This window comes from Nomia melanderi, chromosome 11, assembly GCF_051020985.1.
Source record: "Nomia melanderi isolate GNS246 chromosome 11, iyNomMela1, whole genome shotgun sequence".
Classification (NCBI taxonomy): Eukaryota; Metazoa; Arthropoda; class Insecta; order Hymenoptera; family Halictidae; genus Nomia; species Nomia melanderi.
In genome coordinates, this window is record NC_135009.1 from 4,406,980 (window position 1) to 4,427,671 (window position 20,692).

Sequence of the window (20,692 nt, forward strand, 5' to 3'; positions counted from 1 at the left end):
CATCTTTGGTTTTTTAGAAGCGTTTTCTGGAAAATATCAAATTTTCAAGAATTTTTTGTTTATTGATTGACTTTTTGTTGATTTTGTGATTTTTGTGATTGATGACGATACTGATCATTTAATAACATTGTAAACATTTAAATATGTTTGAAGAATAGTTATAGTAAGCGAGACAATTGTCATATAATAATTTTGTCAGATATTTTGCAGTTTATTTAAAAAATTAAGGATTCGGGGAAACATTTAGGACTTCGTTTTTGATTGGAAAAATAAAATACTGCGAAACGTGGGATATCAACAGTGATCCTCAGCGTCAATATTTATGTTTCGTTGACATACATGAAGATTAATTTGAGTGATGAAATTCATGTAGTTATTAAAATGAATTTCAAAATTTTACTAAAAATTCTGCAACGACTGGATGAATCGTTTCATCTTGCGTACACTACGAAAACAATTAAAATTTGAATATATTCACTTTATTTAAATTGTCAACGATGGCCCTTTTATTAGAAAAATATTGTTTTCATATTACAGAAATATGTATCTACTTTCTTATGTTTGTAGTCTATTAGTCTGTTAGTAAACTTTAAATTCTCACAGATACATGAAAAATATATTTGATAAAATTTATGTTTCTTAAATAATGCTTATATTTAACAAGTTCTTTCAAATAAGATTATGAATTTTGACTGACTTCACTGACTTATATTTCCCAATACTGAAACGAATAAATCTTTATAAATTTGTACTATCTTTTCATAGTAATATAATACAGTATTTAAAATGTTTCTACGCATACAACAGATTAGAAGAAAATATGAAATAAAATTGGTTTTACTGATAAATATTGTATAAATATCCTTCACTTCAAACAACCATTACCTCATAATTTTGAATATATTGTTGTTTGTATATTAACACCATTTTTAATGAACATCCTAAAATGTAAGCACTAATTACACTTTAAAATTGTACATAACCAATTATTTTATTTTGTTCGATTAATTATATTAAAAATATTGTAATTAATGAATGAAAAAGATATTTTTATTTCTGTACTTACATTAACATTTGATTGAAAAATATAAGTACCATCTTCATTCGATTTGACTTCGAATATTACCGAGAAAGGTAGCGAGCGTTATAAATGACAGCTAGCTGCATCACGGATTGGAATTTTGAAAAATTGAGCAGAGGAAATTGTGGATGACGGGTAGTGTATGCATAATAAATCAGACACGACGCCGGAATTTGCTTAGATAACATTATCATCACCGGGTGCTGGTAGTAATTACTGTGTAATAATGTAATTAGGTAATCGCTAACAAGATCGATGCACAATTTACCAAGCGTGATTGCCATCAGTCCAACTTACAAATTAATTATTATGATTTGTTGGTGAATTTATCCAACAATATCACATTCAGGATTTAATTATTTTTACTTTTTCGTATTTAACAGTTTGTAGAAATGTTGATAACAATGACACTGAAATTAAATAATATTAAGATAGAATAACATAGTTTTAGAAAATTATATTTATATATAAATGCTAATTATTATAAAACTGAGAAGAATTTTCTTCATTTAAAGCCAATAATTATTATCCAAAAGTTTCTGAAATAATTACGATCATTATACTATCCATACAAATAATCATACACTAAATAATTTGCAACATAAGGAATAATATTTAATATTTGCACTGAGAAATAAAATTTTTGGAATGATTGTAAATAGATTACACTTAATAACGAAATTCAATATAAATAAAAAATTACAATAAAAAATTCTGTAACTAGAGAATAATTGTTTATTTACAAATTTTCTGAAATTGAAAAATATTATTTAACAAACATATTATTGAAAGGATTATAAAAATTAAATGTGTTGTTTAAATTCATTGACGGATTATGAAATAGTATAAATTCATAGCTTTAAAAAATTTATATACAAATTTCAGTCTCTTAGAAGTTAAGTAACTAAGAAAAATAAATGTATTTATCACAATTACATATTTTAACATCATAGGTAAATATTATCAAATTTATAATATAATTTATAAGCAATTAAATAAGATTGAATATTATTATATAGTAATATATAGTCTCAAAGAAAAGGAAAACCGTGAGCCTCCATAGCTCAGGGGTTAGAGCATTGGTCTTGTAAACCAGGGGTCGAGAGTTCGAATCTCTCTGGGGGCAACAATATTTTTTCTTGTTTTACTATTTTTTAAATAATCATTTCTATCTAATATAGCAAAGTGACGATAATAAAAATAATGGGACAACAATTTTACATCGCAAAATGAACAATTTTCTATGAAACAAATGCACCTCATAAATATAAGCATTCCACTGACAAATTGTTCCGATTCATACTTTGCATTTTGCAAGTTACAATATTCTCTCTGAAATAATGAATGAAGTATGAAGCTGAAATTAATATATGAAACATATTAACAGAAATTCCACGCGGCAATATCTAGTTGTTACGACTACACATTTATGAGTTCGAAACTGAATCGTAATACATTGAAATTCACGCGGCGATTCTGTATGCAATTAATGAATCCTGCGTAAGAACAATCCTACGTGCAAATATTTACAACATGTTACTGAATTTCGCACTGTCCCCACAGAAATTCTTCTACCTAAATCAGCCGTGCCTCGCTATCGATCACCGGGATAAAACGTGGTCCAATCCATGCGCGAACAATACTTTCCCCGGCATGGCCGCTTTACCACCGTCACAAATACACGAAGGAATGGATGCATAGCTGGAAAAATATTTGTCTCTCTTCGACAAAGCAAAAGCGAAACTATCACATCTCACGGTGGAATCGTTTCGTAATTTACGGGAAAAATATGTATCTTTCCAAACTCTCGGATATCTATGTGCTGTATGAGTTATTTGCATGTAAATTGACATTAAAAAGTAATATCAATGTACGCAGAATGTACCGCAAGGAGATGCCAAATTTGACCAGATTTTCAAATTTGCTGCTACACATGCATTATTATTTATTGTTTACTCTTAGAGTAGATATCAATGATTGCGAAATAAGAAAACTGAAGCCCGTTATTTTGATGGGTGCGATAGTTCTAGCGTTAAGGAAATTTGTGTTAAAACTATTATTAAACTGTGAATGAAAGAAAAATTTTATTAAACCTAAATTTAGAAACATAACATTGTTCTTTCGTTATACCTTATCTACTTACATTTTGGATAAATGAACAATACCTAACACATAAAATCTAGTAAGTGCAAAAGTAATCTTTCAAAGCAATTGTGATAATACTCTAGTAATTCTGTATCCATCTTAATGTCACTATTTTTATACATAAAAGTATATATTTTATTTTGTCATATATTCATTTTAATTTTGGTTTCCCTTGAATACACATAAAAACATATTTAAGATAAGCATACAGAAGAACCATTATCTAATCGTCGCAACTCTCTGGCGAACGAAAATATCTACTTCACAAATGAATGATTAACAAAATTTGATTACGATTTTCTTGTCTTAATTTTACAGACACTGACAGAAAAAATCACACGAATACGTATACTAACATACCAAACAATCATAAAAGAATTTACTCCTACCAAATTCAGTTATATTAGATTTATTATTAAATTCACATTCTATTGAAACCTTTACATGTTAGTTAACAATGAAAAAATTCAAATCAGTAGTACACGAATGCCTTTCACAGTCATTGCGTTTCCACCTCATAAAACACATTTTTATCCCCTTCGAGGAATTTCCATATCGCTTTTAATTAAATAAATCAACTAATAGTCAAAGTGAATGCCGTATTTAATTCAAAAATTTTTATAATTCAAAGATAAAATAAAATTCTCTGAATATTCGTTGTCCAATTAGCACACAGAGTTCATCCTTTTCGTTTCGTTCTACATCATTTAATTAACACATTCTCCGTTAGTGTCTTCCTTTGATCGTCAACTGTCGGTCGAAAAAAAGGGAAGAAAAATAAAAATCGCTGAACTAATTTTTGAACGCTTTCAAGTCCGTTCCCGTTTCACCCTGAAAGCGCACCGCTTGAAAAACTGAGCGGCAAGGTAGTATCCAGTTGAAAAGTTCACCAAGGCAATGCACTTCCATAAATCTAAATAAGCACTGACAAGAAGAACGAAATTGACGCGTGACTTCGTCGCGTTTCAATTTCACGTGCGCGTCGTCGCAACGTGGTGTTTTCGTTCGGCTCCTATAAAACACTTGCGATGATGTGATCCTGGTTAAATGCATGCAAGAGGGGAATAAACGAGGACCAACGGGTTCTCTGGTACGCGCATCATCGTCTATTTCTCGATGAACCCAGTCTTTGATCTGTCTCTCTAGATCAGTGGTTCTTAACACTTAACGGAGAGGCCATGTAAATATACGTTTTTCCATTCTGACTCTCTAAGACGGGTCACGTTAATTTACGTTTTTGCTTGAATTTTTATTACGCTGCGTTAATTTTTCATTTTTATGCACATTGAGTTTTTCTTTTATTACCATTAGTACTATCTATCTGTTGAACGTAATAAAACAGTTGAACATAAGTGTTTATTTAATTTTCTTAAAAAATGCCCGGAAACCGAAAAAGATAGACAAAAAACAACATGTCTGTTAAGTGTTAATCTGGGGTGCGTGCACCCCTATGGGTGCGAGAAAGTATTTCCAGAAGTGCAAGAAAAGTTTAAAAATTTTTCATTGAAATGAAAACAAAAACCAGAAATTGCTTAACTCTAAAACTACCAGACTGGTCATAATGATCGATTTCTGAGTTCTTCTTTTTACAATTATTAAAAAGAGAACAAATGTTTCTCTAATTTCTCTATTGTTTATATAAATAAACAACACCAACATAGCCATTAAAAATTAATATACTGTTTTGTGTGTATATGTAAATATACGTGTTTATTTTTCAATTATCTTGCGATAAACATAATTGCCTAAATAAAGAAATAGAAACACATTCTTCAAGAAGGTGCGAAAACTTATTTTCAGACTCAACGAGGTGCCAATCACTACAAAGGTTAAGAACCACTGGTCTACTTAGATAATTACGAAATAAGAAAACTGAATGGCGCCAGCCATGATGTCATCGAGCGATGATGAGTTTCTACTACTTGGTTGCACAATTGTTAGGTCGCTGATCTACTTTTATAAGAGACATAAAGCGTGCACGATTTGACAAGTGCTGATCGTGACATAAATTCGTTTGAGACTATGGAGCACTTTTCTTGTATACTGAGATTCATACGTCAGTGAAATAATGATATCGAGTTTTTAAATTGATCAGGAATGTCTTCCTATTCGTCGTATTATGAGCATTTTCAATAAATGTGCATAGTATTACGTGCAGCGAAATTTGATGTTATAGGAAACATTAAAGCTGATATCGATTGAACTTATTCATAGCAATAAGTTAAAGCACAAACTGTTTTGACTTTCACCCCTTTTATGAGTATCACAAAAGAATTTGCACATGGTCTTCATAATAAATTCCCATAATGAACATTACCTATTTAAAGACTAATCATACGAAGTTGGCAGAGGATTAACGTAGATGAATTACCGACCAGGAGCAACGAATGGAGTTGACGAACAACGCTAGCACGCGTTATGTCTGTCCGTATGTATTATCTATCGGTTAATTTATCGATTCGTAGCACACAGGAGACTCCAGGCAAATGATAGGAAATGTGTCAAAGCAATTTCAGAATATCCCACGCGGCTGTCCGACAATTTATCGAAATGTTCAGTCGTGAATTGATCATACCCGCCGTTGATTTATCTTTCACCGATCTAATGCACCATTCCGGCTGTTCAATGTTAAAACAGTAATTATCGAGCGCAAATAAGAACTATTTAGTTGTGCAATCAAGCTTTTGGAATTCCATTCAATTCACTGAATCGCGAGTGTTTATGCGAATTCTCATTTCTATAAATCTTTTTATTTACGACAATTAGAGTAAATGATAAATTAATTTCGTGATTTAAGGAATTTTTTACGTTTAAAATAAAATGAATTTACTTTATACTACAAAAATTTAATTCTAATTTTAACATATATCTTATCATATTGATCTTATCATATGTATATATAGTGTTTTACATATTACATGTCATAAGGTATGGTTATAAAATATATTTATATAAATGTACAGAACTTATAGTAAATATATGTAAAACGTATAATCCTACTTCTGGAAGATAAAAGAAGTATTAAAAAATTACATTATTTATGAGATGACTCGATAAAACTATAATATACGCACATATTAGAACAATTATTATGAACCAGGGCCGTGAGCAACGCGAGAGGCCGGGTGGAGTTTTCATACCGTGGTAATATAGAGTCAGTTTGTTAACACACTGTACGTCGGCTAAATTTCAGCTACTAGAAACGTGAGCGTCGGTGATTATATTAATATATTTTTACACATCAATCAAACTGAAATTTGTAACTTACGAAAAAGAATAAGGAATTCGAGTTTGTAATTTTATTTTGGATTTGCGTTATACATATCGAAAATGTAGGACTAATAATTAAACGATAGACTAAAAATCCCGCATTATCACGGGCCGGCGTGCATTGTATTAATAAGGTGCACGGACGAACCTAATGTGAAATGGGGGAACCGCTAGGATTATAGTCAGCGAGAACGAACCCAATGCGAAATTGGGAATGCTCTAGGAATGGAGTCACGCGCAGCCGAGCTTGATGCGAAATCAGAGAGCTGCAGGAGGGTGAAACTTCGTGGATGAACCCAATGTGAGGAGCTGCTGGGAACTTGGAAAATAACACAGACGAACCCAATGCGAAATTGGGGAGCTGCTGAGTACTTGAAGAATAGCGCGGACAAACCCAATGCGAACTAAGGCAGCCGCTGGAAGATCGAATAAACACAAATGAACCTGATACGAAATCAGAGAGCTGTATGATGTGAGCAAACCCAATGCGAAATTTGGGAGCTACTAGGTTGACGAAATCTTTTGTTTTTGGGTAAGTATTATCATGAACGAATCTGATGCGAAATCAGGGAGTCCATAGGATTGTTAGTAAGCCTCGTAACACTATGCAATTGTAGCTATATGATAAAATCCGAACGGTAAGATTGTATCTATGGGGGAACATTCAATCGCTGGATTGGGATTTTGGATGATAATTAAGGGTCTTAGAGAATCATGATGTCTTTTAATATAACTCAATTATATTCTGAATAATTATGGTTACAAGAATGTTTAATGTCGCGATGAGTTTAAACCATTATAAAATTATTGCCTACGTTGCTCGGTGTTGCACTGGCAATGCGGGGTCTGAGAACGGTTGACAAGAATTGCCAAATAGAACTTTACCGGATTCTATAAGGTAACTAAATTCACAAGAGAACTTTAACCCGATCTCACTGGAATCAACTTGACCGATTTCTAACTGACGTGGACCAACATAACGATACGGGAGTCTTTCTCAGATTGAACCAATGATAGTAAAAATTAGTGGGTTTCTATTTCAAAGGGTGCAATTGTTTAGATGAAGGGTTAAGAGGTTATGCCGCTTCCTGCCACAGACCGAAGAGTCGTACGAAAACCATTCTCTATACGTAACACAATACGTTGTTTGTAAATTATTTAATATTAGTGATACGAAACTAATTAAAGAAGTATTCATACACAGAATGAAATATGTATTTAGGTTGATAATACGTATCTATACAAGGTATTTCTAAACTTATGTAAAATAATTGCTTATGGATATTGATATCATAATTCATATTTATATTTATATTCATAACTAAGCTCATATTTATATTGATCATTCATGTAAGTACTTTAAAGTATGATATTAACGTTTATTTAACAACGTATTATATACCCCGTAATTTCCTAAAATATAAGTAAATTAAATCTATTAAACTATCTAAAGATACCACTCATCAATTTCCAGCAATACCCGTTATATTTTCAAAGAAGGCAACAATGAAGGTAACTAAAAGTCAATCTGCATCGTTACCTTATTAAGACAATAGTAGGTCACTTATTACAGTATCATGAATCACTGTCAAATAACAAAAATGACTGATTGTAAAATGGAACACAACGAAGCAAAACCTTTAATAGATCTCGATTATTCCTTTACCATTTAAAACTAAAGAATTCCCTTCAAAAAGAGACAAATAGGTATTCTACTTTTATCCGTACAAATTAATCTACCAACAAAAAAACTACCGAGCCATTAGATTGACTTATTTTCAATTTTTGTATAAAAATTAGAACAACACGTTTCTTGAGATTCGAAGAGTCTCCTAGTCCTGTATCTATACAGATAGACAAATTTAATTGAAAATCTTTCGTGAAAATGCCTTCATACTTTAAATACTTGTAAAACAAAAATTCTGAAATGGGTCAATTTAACCCGTCCAGTGGTTTTAGTGTTAAACGACGAGTTTGTATAAACGTCTGCACTGTAATTGCGCATTAGAGTTTAGTGAATTAAACATTACTCGTTGGAATTCATCTAGATCGCCTGTCGGTGTTGTGATATGCAAAAAGATGAATATTTCATTTATAACCGAGCTTCGCAAAGCTACGTTGAAAGCCTTCATTAAAAGGCAACCGCAACATTATTAATTTCCCAAGACAAGTTACGCCCACCATACCGCTGGCGCCGTTAAATTTGTCGTCGCGACTTTCCAGGTTCTATTACGCGGGGCCAGTTTCCAGCCTCGTAACCAGATTTATAATTACCCGAATGCCACGCATCGTTGCACATTATCGGCGTACATCAAACACGATCGTCGGCTAGGTATTGCCGGTAAACACTATCACTAGAAACATCGTGTTATCAAACACGTTATCGTGCCGGTAATAGTCAAGGCAACGCGGCCTTAATGACAATGTCAATAGGCCCTTATTAAAAAGATATTTGACGGCCATATTTCACCGAAGGAATTTTATTTCTCGAATAAATCACGTTTCCGTTTATTATTTCGAACGTGAGCAAAGATAACGTCAAGGTTTGGAAACAATTATATCGGTTTCGGTTCTTGAAACAGTTATGAAGAATTGAAATGAAGAACCAAATAATAGTTCTATAAATGATATTTCAAAAGTTAGTATTTAGAAATTTAGTACTTGGAAATTTAGTATTTAGAAATTTATTAATTAAAGATGTAGTACTTAATAATTTAATATCTAGAAATTTAATTTTTGGAAATTTAGTATTTAGAAATCTATTATTTAGAAAGTTACTGTTTAGAAATTTAGTATTTAGAATTTTAATATTTAACATTTTGCATTTAGCATTTGGCATTAAGTTGTCATGTTATTTTTCGATTTTTCATAACGAGACTGCGGATTTTTATGCATTTATGGGGAATCTGGAAATGCAAAACTGCACGGAATGCGTGCAAAACGAAAAAATTTATAAAATGTCTCAAATTTAGTGCTTTCTATAATATTTGTTAGAGATAATCACTTTCCACGGTGCTTCTATTTTTCTAATTATATTTTTGAAAATTTGAATTTGCATAAAGATCCGCTGTCTATTCATAACTGTTTCAAGAACTGGAAAATAACACTTATAGAACTATTATTCAGTTCTTTATAACTGTTTCAAGAACCGAAAAATAATTATACAACCATTTTAGAACTGATATTATATCGGTCTGATGTTTGACGAAATTTCACGAAGGTAAACAAATTTATTTCGGTGAAAAAAACATAAAATGGTTCGAAGTGATAATTAAAAAGAATATAAATTAATAATTGTGATGTTATTATTTTTCTATTATAGTATCTACACAATATAAACTTGTAACATAGAATAAGTGTCCAAAAATTTATTTATACATTTTCTATTAAAAAATCGTACAAGCAGGATAAAATAAATAAAAACAAGTCAATGTAACAAAATAACAAATAACAGTCTTTCGAACACATATAATACACATACGGTTTAGATATCAGTATCAAAGGCACTGTTATATTTCTGCTAAAATTAAGTAAATACTTAAATTCCAACTAAAACAAACATTAACATAATATATTTTTCTCATTTTCTTCCCTAGATATAAACAAAATATATTTTTAAACTTACCTCGATTATTAAATAAAGTTTGAAAGAAATCGCAGTCGATTTCCCGCGCGACCACCAATTAATAAAGCTGAGGATGCGGGAAACCAAGGAAATAGGACAGAAAAAAAGACATTTTACTTTGTCAGTGAAATTTCAGGAAGTACGTACAACGCTTTTGTTCCTTTTAAACATTTCCATCCGCGTTACAAAGACCTTTCTGATCTCGTACTGCAATTTTACCTGACGTATTACAGAGATGCATTCTAAGAGCCGTCTGTCCAATTATTTTCGTATTTCCAGCAACTATGACTACGATCCATCCGCCAACCTAGGCGCAGATGTATTCTTTTCCCTTTCCTATCTCCCTTTCACGCGGATATCATTCAGGAAATGGGAAAACCATAATGGCTCCTGAAACGTTGCCTCAGAAAATTTCAACGGCTCCGTGTACGCTTCGTCCCACGTTCTCACACGGTCACACGCGTATTCTAACCCTCGATGAGATCGGAATTGAAAAATCTATGAACTCTTCGAGTAGACGGTAGTACAAATGAAATTTGACGCTTGGATATTTAAGTCAAAATATTTTTACATTATTAGGTATTCTCAGCTGACATCTGTTAAAAATCCACGTTATTAAGGAAACTAACGTTCAAAAAATTTATATTTTTGTTTTGTAAGAAAAAAATATGTACAATTAATATATTATTATAAACGTGAGTAATGAACACGACATTTGTTAATATTATTTAGAAATTTGGTATTGAAAAATTTAGTATTTAGCATTTAGCTTTTGGCATTAATATAAATTAAGAAGGCATGAGTTTTAAAATGCATAAAAAAATTCTTGTGTTTTTTCATGTTGAAAAACTAGCAACCCTAATCGGAAAATGCGTACGAAAGCACGGACTTGCATTCTCGGATGCAGTTTCTATGATCGATTCACACGTAAAAATCGTTTCCACTGTATCGAGGACACACTGGGCGGCCCCGCAGCGTTGTGCATCTCTCTTCATGCATTGCAATGTGTTGCTGGACTGCATTACGCAATATGTCACCGTCGGATCATTCGGGTCGACACGCTGAGGGAGGTTCTGTACCGAAGTTCCCGAAACGTTCAAATTTCCGGGGGAAATTGACTGGACACGCGATGGACGTTCCCGTTTCACAAGTAACAATTACGCTTTGAAACGAAAGCTTAAAACCCGATCATTTCAACCGATTTTATAATGAAAATTAACATTGCGGGAACGAGGTGAAATTAAATGCGTTCATGCAATGCCTCGTTGATAAAATAATATTGCACATATTATTGAAAAACGAAGCAACGAACGAGGCAACGAAAATGTGAAAGAAATCGATGAAAAATTGTTCAATGTAAACTTTTCGATGTGTAAATCTCGATTGTGTCAAGTGAATTTATTAATGAAAATTAACAATGCTAATAAAAGAGATAGTTAAATATTCGCCGTTCTAACTTGTTATTGATAATGAAATATTGTATATATGAGCATTAATGAAAACGAACGAAGTAACGAGAAAGACAAGGAAAGTGTAGAAGAAATTGATGAAAAATTTTTTAGTACACATACCTATTTCATTTTTTAATAGATGTTATACAATAGAGTTCAACAATTTTCAATATGTTCTTATATTTAGCATAAATTACCATAATAAGAACACAAAGCAAATATAATGAAGGTAATGAAAATGAATCGCTATAACGGTATGTGTAAATGAATAAAGCTACAAACTCAATATGTTACTTATTAATTCATCTGACATGGCAGTTTCTTCGGAAAGTAAATTAACTCCGTTCCAAACGTATTGTCATCAATTATTATTGAATCATTTCGAAACTTTACCACTTAGCTTATATGTCCATATACGTTCCTGTGGATTAACTTTTGCAATTAACCATCTCACCGAAACGGTAGTTTATATTTCCGAGCAACCATACACAACAAAGTATTAATATTCAGATTAAAAATTTAGATATTGTTGAACATATAGGTTTACGTTTTTTCTAAACAAAAATTCTTGAATTTGTATTTTTTAAAAGATAATGTGATACATAAAAAATGTATATTATAAATGAATAGAAAAATTAAATAAAATGTTATCACACCTTTTAAATATTTCTTTTACCTCTTTTAATACTAAAGGATAAATAAAACACCAGAACTGTAACTAGAACCATAACTAGTTTTTTATAAAATTTAATTCGCTTATTTGTAGTTGAAGCACAATGAAAATAACAATACGAAAAAATATATTTTTGACACTTATTATGGAATTGATGGTAATACTTTGTTTTACCTCATTACAAAGTACTAACAGTACGTGATTAAATATGTAAGGCCACTCGTATGGTTAACAGTTACGTTTTCTCAATGCAAAATTAATATATTACATGCATATCTAACGTATAATATGAAAATAGTGTATACATATATATGCAAACACACATCCCTTTTCTTCGATTCGAACTTACATACGTATCCTTATACCAAGCTATTCAAATGAACAGGACTGTAGATCGTTACTAAAAGCCTTGAAGCACAATTAACGATTTCGTCAAAAGATGGTCGACGAAACGAACGTAAAATTTGAGATTCTACCCTTATTTCCATTCTCCATGATTTTCGTCGAAAGCGATTGAAAATCGAGTCGATCCATCGAGAATAGGATAATTTAATCAAGCACATATTGCAACAGATTTCTTTCATTATTCTTGGTTCCTTGTGCTCGTAGCGTTTTCTTGCGAGAAATCATTACAAGTTTCACGATTCTATATCAACGTCACGAACAATAACATGTTCGATTTCTTTTTATACTGATTGCTTGAGAATTTTTTGTATATATCCAATGCGTCTGTAGCTTAAAATGGAAAATATTTCTATGTGCTGAATCTAACAGCTACTTAAATAATACAGAAAAATGTGAATTGAATGGATTGATCAAGCAAGGTAATGTTAATGAAAATTTGTTGAGAATAATTTATTGCTTGAAAGATTCATTCAGTTTATATTACATGTTAAGCTTGTAAATAGGTTTTCGATAGATAAAGTTTCAACACATTGAATGCCGTTACAAAATCAAATTACAGTAATCCACTCAAGTAAACGATGATTGTTTGAAAACCTTTCTATATCACAAATATCCAACCTAAATCGAAAACAATCACCAAGAATAAACGTGTAAAAATGATAAAATGGCTGAACGAAATAATTCAGTATTACTCTGTGTATTCTGTTCCCTGAAATCGTCCGGCATTCAACGGGTTAACTGAAATAACTCGCATCTCCTCACGTACATAAACGTCTAGCGTCTCGTCTGTGTGTGCATGTATGTACACAGAGATCGTACAAGGGGAAACGGAATGGCCAATTAAAAATTTACATCGTCCAGTTCGCGCACGAGTTTCAGCGTAACTTCCAAGGTGGAAGTGTCGGTGTGCCATTTGGCGGAGGAGGTGCAAGGATCAACCGGATGCGGCGTCGCAAGGTGCAGCCGATATCTGGAAAATCGTGACTGGCTTTACACCCCGGCAGATTTACAGCCTCGTAAAATTGTCAAAGAAATTCCGGCGCGTCCCGAAGTCAAAGCAATGAAACTTGGCGGAATCGCCGATAAATTCTCGCCTCCACGGTTCTCTCACCTTGGGCTGCGCACGTCGATCGCCTCAGACTCCACAGTAAGCTCGACTTTGTCCCGCGACTCGTGCGACATCTTCACAAACACGGACAACCATTCGCAGGACGCTGTGCCTGGCGTTTTGAAACCGATCTAATTTGACACATTAAACATTTACAACCCATTCACGATTTCATGAATGATAATGTATTAGGGGTTGAAAACAGTTATAACATCGGTTCCGGTTCTTGAAACAATTATGGAGAACCGAAATGAAGTCATAACTGTTATCATAGATTATATCAGTTCTCAGGGCCATGTTAATGCAAGAGTGCAAGGGGTGCATTGCATCCGGACAGCAACGTTAACACGTTGAATGCCGCACGATTTTATAGAGCAAAATGCACAAAATGGAAAAAACATAATATTCAATCATTTGCTTGAATTGCGTTGTTATTATTATTGCATGTTCATCTAACTGAATATCACCGCATCAGGTAGCATTATTTGTAATATAGAAATGTTTTCAAATAATCGTCGTTTAATTGAGTGAATTATAGCAATTCAATTTGGTTGGAAGTCAACTGTAACCGCCATGGTATTCAACATATTAATATAGCGACAAAACACAAATATCTAATATTTATTATTGGTTCTATAATTGTTATTTTTCTGTTCTCTATTAGTTCTATAACTATTAGGTTTCGGTTCTGAAAGAAATGCAGAACCGATCTGAAAAACCGAAAAATAATAGTTATAAAACTGATATAATATCAGTTCTGAAGAATCGGAACCGAAATCGATATACCGAATAACAGTCATGACTTTATTTTGGTCCTCTAAAACTACAATCCTCCAAACTTACAATCGAATCAATATATAACAGTTTCAGTTATTTCCGAAATCTTTTCAATCCCTGTAATATAAAAGATTGAAATAAATGAATAACCATGATTATTATTAAAATTATAAACAATCATAGGCATCAAAATGTTAAAGCTATCAAATCTCAGACTATTCATGTGGTATGGTGACTCAAATGTTATGTAATTATTTATTTTTCCGAATAAATTGATATTTTTCACCAAATATATCTGAAAATTCGATGGAAAAGCATGCGAACATTAATCGACAATTAATACTAATAACGTCTTTTCAAATAAAAAATTAAAACAACACTACATATTTATTTATTATTTTAATATGTACAGTTGATGTACAATTACTCAGCAATTATTTTTTGTAATTATTTGAATAATAATTTTAGTTTGTAAATGTTAAACAATGGTCCTAAATATAGCTGGATCCAGAAACTGTTGATCGCAAACGCGTTAAAAGCGAGTATTCGAATATAAAATACGAACTGGAGTGTTCTTTAAATTGAGAACTCCAAATTCAAATTAACGTGGAAATGAATGTATTCATAAGGAATAGAAACAACGTTCAATTGCCTGTCGTTCGAGGAAAAAGCTGTTATACGCGGAATTGAAATTCCCAAGGAGCAAGGTAATATTACGACCACCGATTATTAATAAACCGTAGATTATCACCAGGTACTAGAAAACGATGAATAATATTCTATGCTGTAATATGTCATGCATGGACATTGCATTTTAATTGCTAATGATTTACGACCATCTAACGGTATTAATCGAACGGATTCATTATCAAGGCCAAACTTTAAATACTACAGCTGAAATACATTTTCCTTTTATCATTATGATCTGTACAGTCATTAAATGATTGGCGCATTAATTATTCATCGAAATATCTCGGGCTACAAATATGTTTGATTAAAGCCGATAATTTTGTGCAAATAAGCAGCAACCTTTCTTGCGAAATGTGTACATAATACCAACCTAACATGCAATTACACAGGTAAAATGTTTATACTATTAGTTTATCAGGTTCACCTTATTTTTATTTAGAAAATAAGATACACATTCTCGGTGGGACAAATTTAGAGGCTTCGTAAAACCTCGAAAGGTTCCAGATCGCAAAGGTTTTAAATATTAAATGTGAACGCTTCAAATATAGATCCTGATTGATCCTTCTAGAGTCGGGATTTGAATATAAATAAAAGTCACTACTGAAGTTTCCGGATGAAATATTATTATTTAATTTTAAAAATGTGTAATAATTCTGTAAATACTATTAAGGGTTGTTGGTCGGAGCTTCTAAATTACTTGAAAACAGTTACAATTCGTAAGATAACTGACGTCGAATACAAATGTTCAATAGCGTGAACAACTAGATAATAGTGTAACGTAAAAATTGTGATACTAAATAATTGATAATTGTTCTTTTTTATCTTTGCTACAAAACATAAGTGATACATAAAACACTGAAGTTTTTCGTAGCAGTGTTAATTTCGGTTTATATCATCAGTTACATTTGTAATCACTCTTGAACAATGTTAATACTAATTTTATACATATTTATTATTAACATGTAAGCACAAGTATCTTAACAACAATTGAAGAAAAGTACACTTGAAAATAACTTTAAACTGTAAAGTACGTTTTGATACTGTTTTCCATAAGATAATCCCGTTTCCATAAATGTAACCGTAAAAATCAGTCACCCTATATTTATTGTGTGGTTTAACACAATAAAGCTACTCATAGAGGCGATTAAACTATAGTTCCAGCAAAAAATCGATTAATAGGATAAATTGCAGTGTCACCTTTCAATCTATCGATTGTACTGGAATATTTGAAAATCCGTTTGACCTTTTTGATCACAAGGAATTTTTATTTTAAATATTTTGTTTTAATTCCGTTCTAATTAAAGGAATGTTAAATAGGACATTTCCATAGCAAGTGTCCAACATGCATATATTCATTATTTTATGTAAATTTGTTTTATAAAATCTCTGAAATGCTAATTAAAGCAATTTTTTGATTGTAGAAATGTTTCTCGATAAGTTATTAATATTTAATTGCTATTAAAGCAAATTTACCGATTTCACTGAACAATCTCAAAGTACTTGTCCTGTGGCGTATATCCGTTCCTGAGAGGTTTCGACCGAAAAGGGTTAACTAAATGGATTATCGGAACTGAAGGGTAGGACTTGCCCGTTTAGCCTTCCTATAATGGAATGTAATCTATGGGCCTAACAAGAGACTTGCCTAAGTTCAATATACATCCTTAGACTTCGATCCATCAAACAATTTGATTAGTCGATGAGTTCCGACACTAACAGAGATCTTTTGGTCTTCGAGTAAAAAAATGGATTTCTTCAAATTTGTTTATATACTAAGAGTACAAGTTATATATCTTTATTTCTTTGGCTTGCAATTTTCTATACTTCCATATTTCGTCCCCTGCATTCACACCTCCATTAATAGTTATATAACTAGCTTATCCTAGCTAACCTACTATAATAACCTCCCTAACACTATATAAACATTGTAAAATATATAACATTTAACCTAGATTCCTCAGTCTTTTTTCCTTTTTAATCACAAAACTATAAACTTGTTATATCAATAAAGAGGAATAAAAGAAAATTAATTTATGTATTTGCTCCACCAAAAACGCAAGCAGATTTACGCAAAAAAATAAAAAGAAGAGTATCTAGTGCTGACTAATGGAGCTTAAATTGAATAATGAAATAAACAGGATCAGTTAATATGGATATTAAATATTTTACATAAGAGTATTGGAATATTAAGTTGTATACTAATTCTATAGTGTTTGTCCGAGATAAATTTTGTATGCTCTATTAGTGAATTTATATTAAATGTTATATATATATATATATATTACTTGATAGTTCCTTAGTTTCTCCGCAAGATCATTTTATTAACCAAAAATCAAAAGAATTTGGTAACACTTCTTGTAAAGAATATAAGGAAATATTAAACAATCTGTAACATTAATACTTTATTTCGAAGAATAAAGGATTATAATACTTATAACACGTACATAATATATGTACAATAACTCAAATGACGGAATACGTTAAGTACTTGCAAAATAACTAGAAATCAAATGATTTGACCAGGAAGATCAACCGTTATATTAGATCGCCCCATAAGTTCGTGCCGTTTATTTTTCTGCCGTATATATATACAAAATAATATTTCATTAAATATAAAATTCTTATAACCTCACAGCCTGTCGCTCTCGTATAACTTCTACCGACTAAACTGAAGCATAACAATTTAGTCACCAAAGTCATCGTATCACTTTATGATTACAAAACGTAATGCGAGAAGTATAAACTCACCACGGCACGATCTTATAATAGAAAAATTCAATAATTGGCAAAATCGAATGAAACACGATGGAAGGAAGCACTTTGATGATCCTACACAGTAAACGAATTTGATTGTAACAATGATACATGTCAATGTAATACTAACACCCAAGAATACATCCTCCGCCGTAACCGCCTGCTTAAATTTCATCTCATATTCCGGTACCTCTCTCGGATCATAGGTTTCGGTATTCTGACTGGCATCTGCTTCAGACGAATGCCAAATATCATCAGTCTTTCCCTTCAGCGGTGCATGCGGCCCGGCATGTTGCCCAGACGTCACATTTTGAGTTCCGATATCGCCAGGCCCTTAAAAACATCTACTATCCGTAACACGTATTACCTCTCCTTTATACGCATGAAATCTAACATGAAATTTAGCATAAAATCTTGAAACGTGAAAAGTAAAACTGACTTATGAATGGATGCCTAGAAGAAGGATCTTTGTTGCGCATTTTTCAAAAGTTGTTTTTTGAAAGGAGGGGACAAAATATGATGTAACGAACATTTCTACAAAGTTCTGTCCTTTGATTATTGCTTCAGGTGCCGGAAATTAAGCTTAAAATAAAAATGAACATTGGTGATTATATAGGAAAACCGACATACGTACGTTACAAATTCCAATCGACATACCAGAATCTGATGTTTTACCGATTCTGTAGGAAAATTTATTGCTCATTCGCAAAGAGAAAGGAAAGATTTACTTGAATTTTGTATTTTTCAAAAATAATAAATTACATTTTAATTATTGAATTATTGTTTTCATTTTTCAATTTGGAAGAAGAGACTATGTTACATTAACCGTTTGTACAGTCGCTACAGCGATCAATAATTTGTTTTTCTGCCGTCCTCTAAATTTATGAAATATAACACAGGTCCTTCTTCTAGACACATATTCATATAATCCTAAATAAAACTCACTGAACTCTTGAAAAATGAATAATTTTACTGCTGTACAAAGTGGATACTAGGTCGGGACCGATTTATAAGGAAATTACTATTTATACCTTTCCAAATTTGAAATATATACTAATTAGGATTTTGTATAATTTTAATACAATCACATTTAGATATTTTTTTACTAAAAATCGTAAATTCGTTATTGATAATAGTAACAAAAGAATATAAGCAACATATGGATGAATAATATTTATTCTATTTGTGAACATTTACTTATTTATGATATAAGTATCATATTTCAGGTCCGAATGAACTTCATCTTTTTTTTCTGTTAAGTATTTCGCGAATGTAAGTATTTCTGTTATGTATAATTACAATCGAATAAAATTAAGGATTTTTATTAAAAAATTGAGTGCCGCGCTAAATTCATATAATTTTCTATGTGTGGAATACGTTACTGTATTTATTAAATATTTATAAGATCACACAAATATTTATTTGCTACATTAAAAGAAGAACGTATAATTAACAAAGGATTTAACGTTTCTTCTTGCTGCAAGATATTAAAACAGCATGAACAAAAAGACTCAACGTGTTAATGGTGATAATATAAATTTTCAAGTACTTGCTTAAATTTGTTTAATATTTAACTATATCCGTGGGTTACAACGGTTTACAGTGCTTTGAAGATTCGGTTAATTAATTACTATAAAGAAATAGAAGATTTTTATTTGTTAAAAACAAAAATTGTTAAAAATATTAAAATCCATCTTGATCTGGTTCGTAGAAATATTCTTGAAATTTTGTTACAACAACTTATAGATCTTTAATATTATCACTATTAATTTTAGCTATATCAATGTAATAATTCAATTCTTAACAAATACTGACTTTCATTAATTACAACAATAATAATTGTGGTATATCGTTTTAATCTTAATAGAAAACATTATACATAACTTATCCTTGTAAAAAATACGGGTTGTTAAATCGGTACTTTCGGTATTCAACGTGCGAGTAACAAATTGCCAGTACCTGCCCGTCCAATTCAACGCTCTGGAAAATTTTCATCGCCGTGAACTCTCACAAAAGTGGCAATAAAACCTCAAAAGTATTCCTACGAACCAGTTCAAGGTGCACTTCAATATCTTCAGCAGTTCTTTCTTTGCACAATGTTGAAGGTGTCCGTTTTTCTGTAATAACCTTACATCTGCATACCATACATATATCGTTGCATGATTTGTCGATGTAATTGTAAAATTATTGTATTGATAAATAAGTTATTTACTTATTAATACATAAATTATAATAAACAATTAATAAATAAAATTAAAAACGTATTAATGAAAAATTTAAGTTCTACAGGTATATATATAACACTTATGTTTAACAATCGATCAATTAACTTCTTCCGATACTAATTAATTCTCTTTAATCATAAACAAATATATATAACGTTCATTTTAGAGTAGAATAATAAAACAAATGATAAGGTGAATAAAGAGAAGTACCAAAAATCTAGAATAAAATATCTTTACGAAATATAAGTATCGTGGAATAATATTTCTAAATAATTTTACCAATTTTTGATATGTTTTGTAACAATATACACATATCGCATATATACATCAGATAATACACAAATGATACAGTTTGAATATTTGTCAATTTACCGAATTTTTGTGCACCAGCTTGTGGTAAATCGTCTTCGCTGTCTGAGTTATTTTGCGGTGGATTAATTAAATCTTGGAGTGCCTTTAATTCTTGGATTCCAAAGCAACTATCCATTTTT

General features: G+C 31.4%; 1 protein-coding gene and 1 non-coding gene across 2 annotated transcripts; one reads left to right on the top strand and one right to left on the bottom strand.

Moving 5' to 3' along the window:
- Window positions 1–2,134: 2,134 nt before the first annotated feature.
- On the top strand, window positions 2,135–2,207 carry TRNAT-UGU (transfer RNA threonine (anticodon UGU)). The gene has a single exon. It is a non-coding gene; the product is annotated as a tRNA-Thr (tRNA).
- A 10,897-nt stretch (window positions 2,208–13,104) lies between these two features.
- On the bottom strand, window positions 13,105–20,688 carry Dnaaf6 (Dynein axonemal assembly factor 6). Its single transcript, XM_031994601.2, has 4 exons — window positions 20,574–20,688; window positions 18,107–18,309; window positions 13,762–13,889; window positions 13,105–13,620 (listed from the first exon to the last, which is right to left on the bottom strand). Exons 1-4 carry the CDS (start codon window positions 20,686–20,688, stop codon window positions 13,491–13,493), a joined length of 576 nt encoding a protein of 191 aa, XP_031850461.1. The 3' UTR covers window positions 13,105–13,490.
- Window positions 20,689–20,692: the final 4 nt, after the last annotated feature.

What these genes read in the sequence shown, in the direction of transcription:
- Dnaaf6 (XM_031994601.2), bottom strand. Translation starts at nt 20,688, where the DNA reads ATGGATAGTTGCTTTGGAATCCAAGAATTAAAGGCACTCCAAGATTTA. An exon ending in AGCTGGTGCACAAAAATTCG is followed by an intron (nt 18,310 to 20,573) that starts GTAAATTGACAA and finishes GATGTTTTTAAG; the next exon opens with GGCCTGGCGATATCGGAACT. An exon ending in CGGAGGATGTATTCTTGGGT is followed by an intron (nt 13,890 to 18,106) that starts GTTAGTATTACA and finishes GTGTCAAATTAG; the next exon opens with ATCGGTTTCAAAACGCCAGG.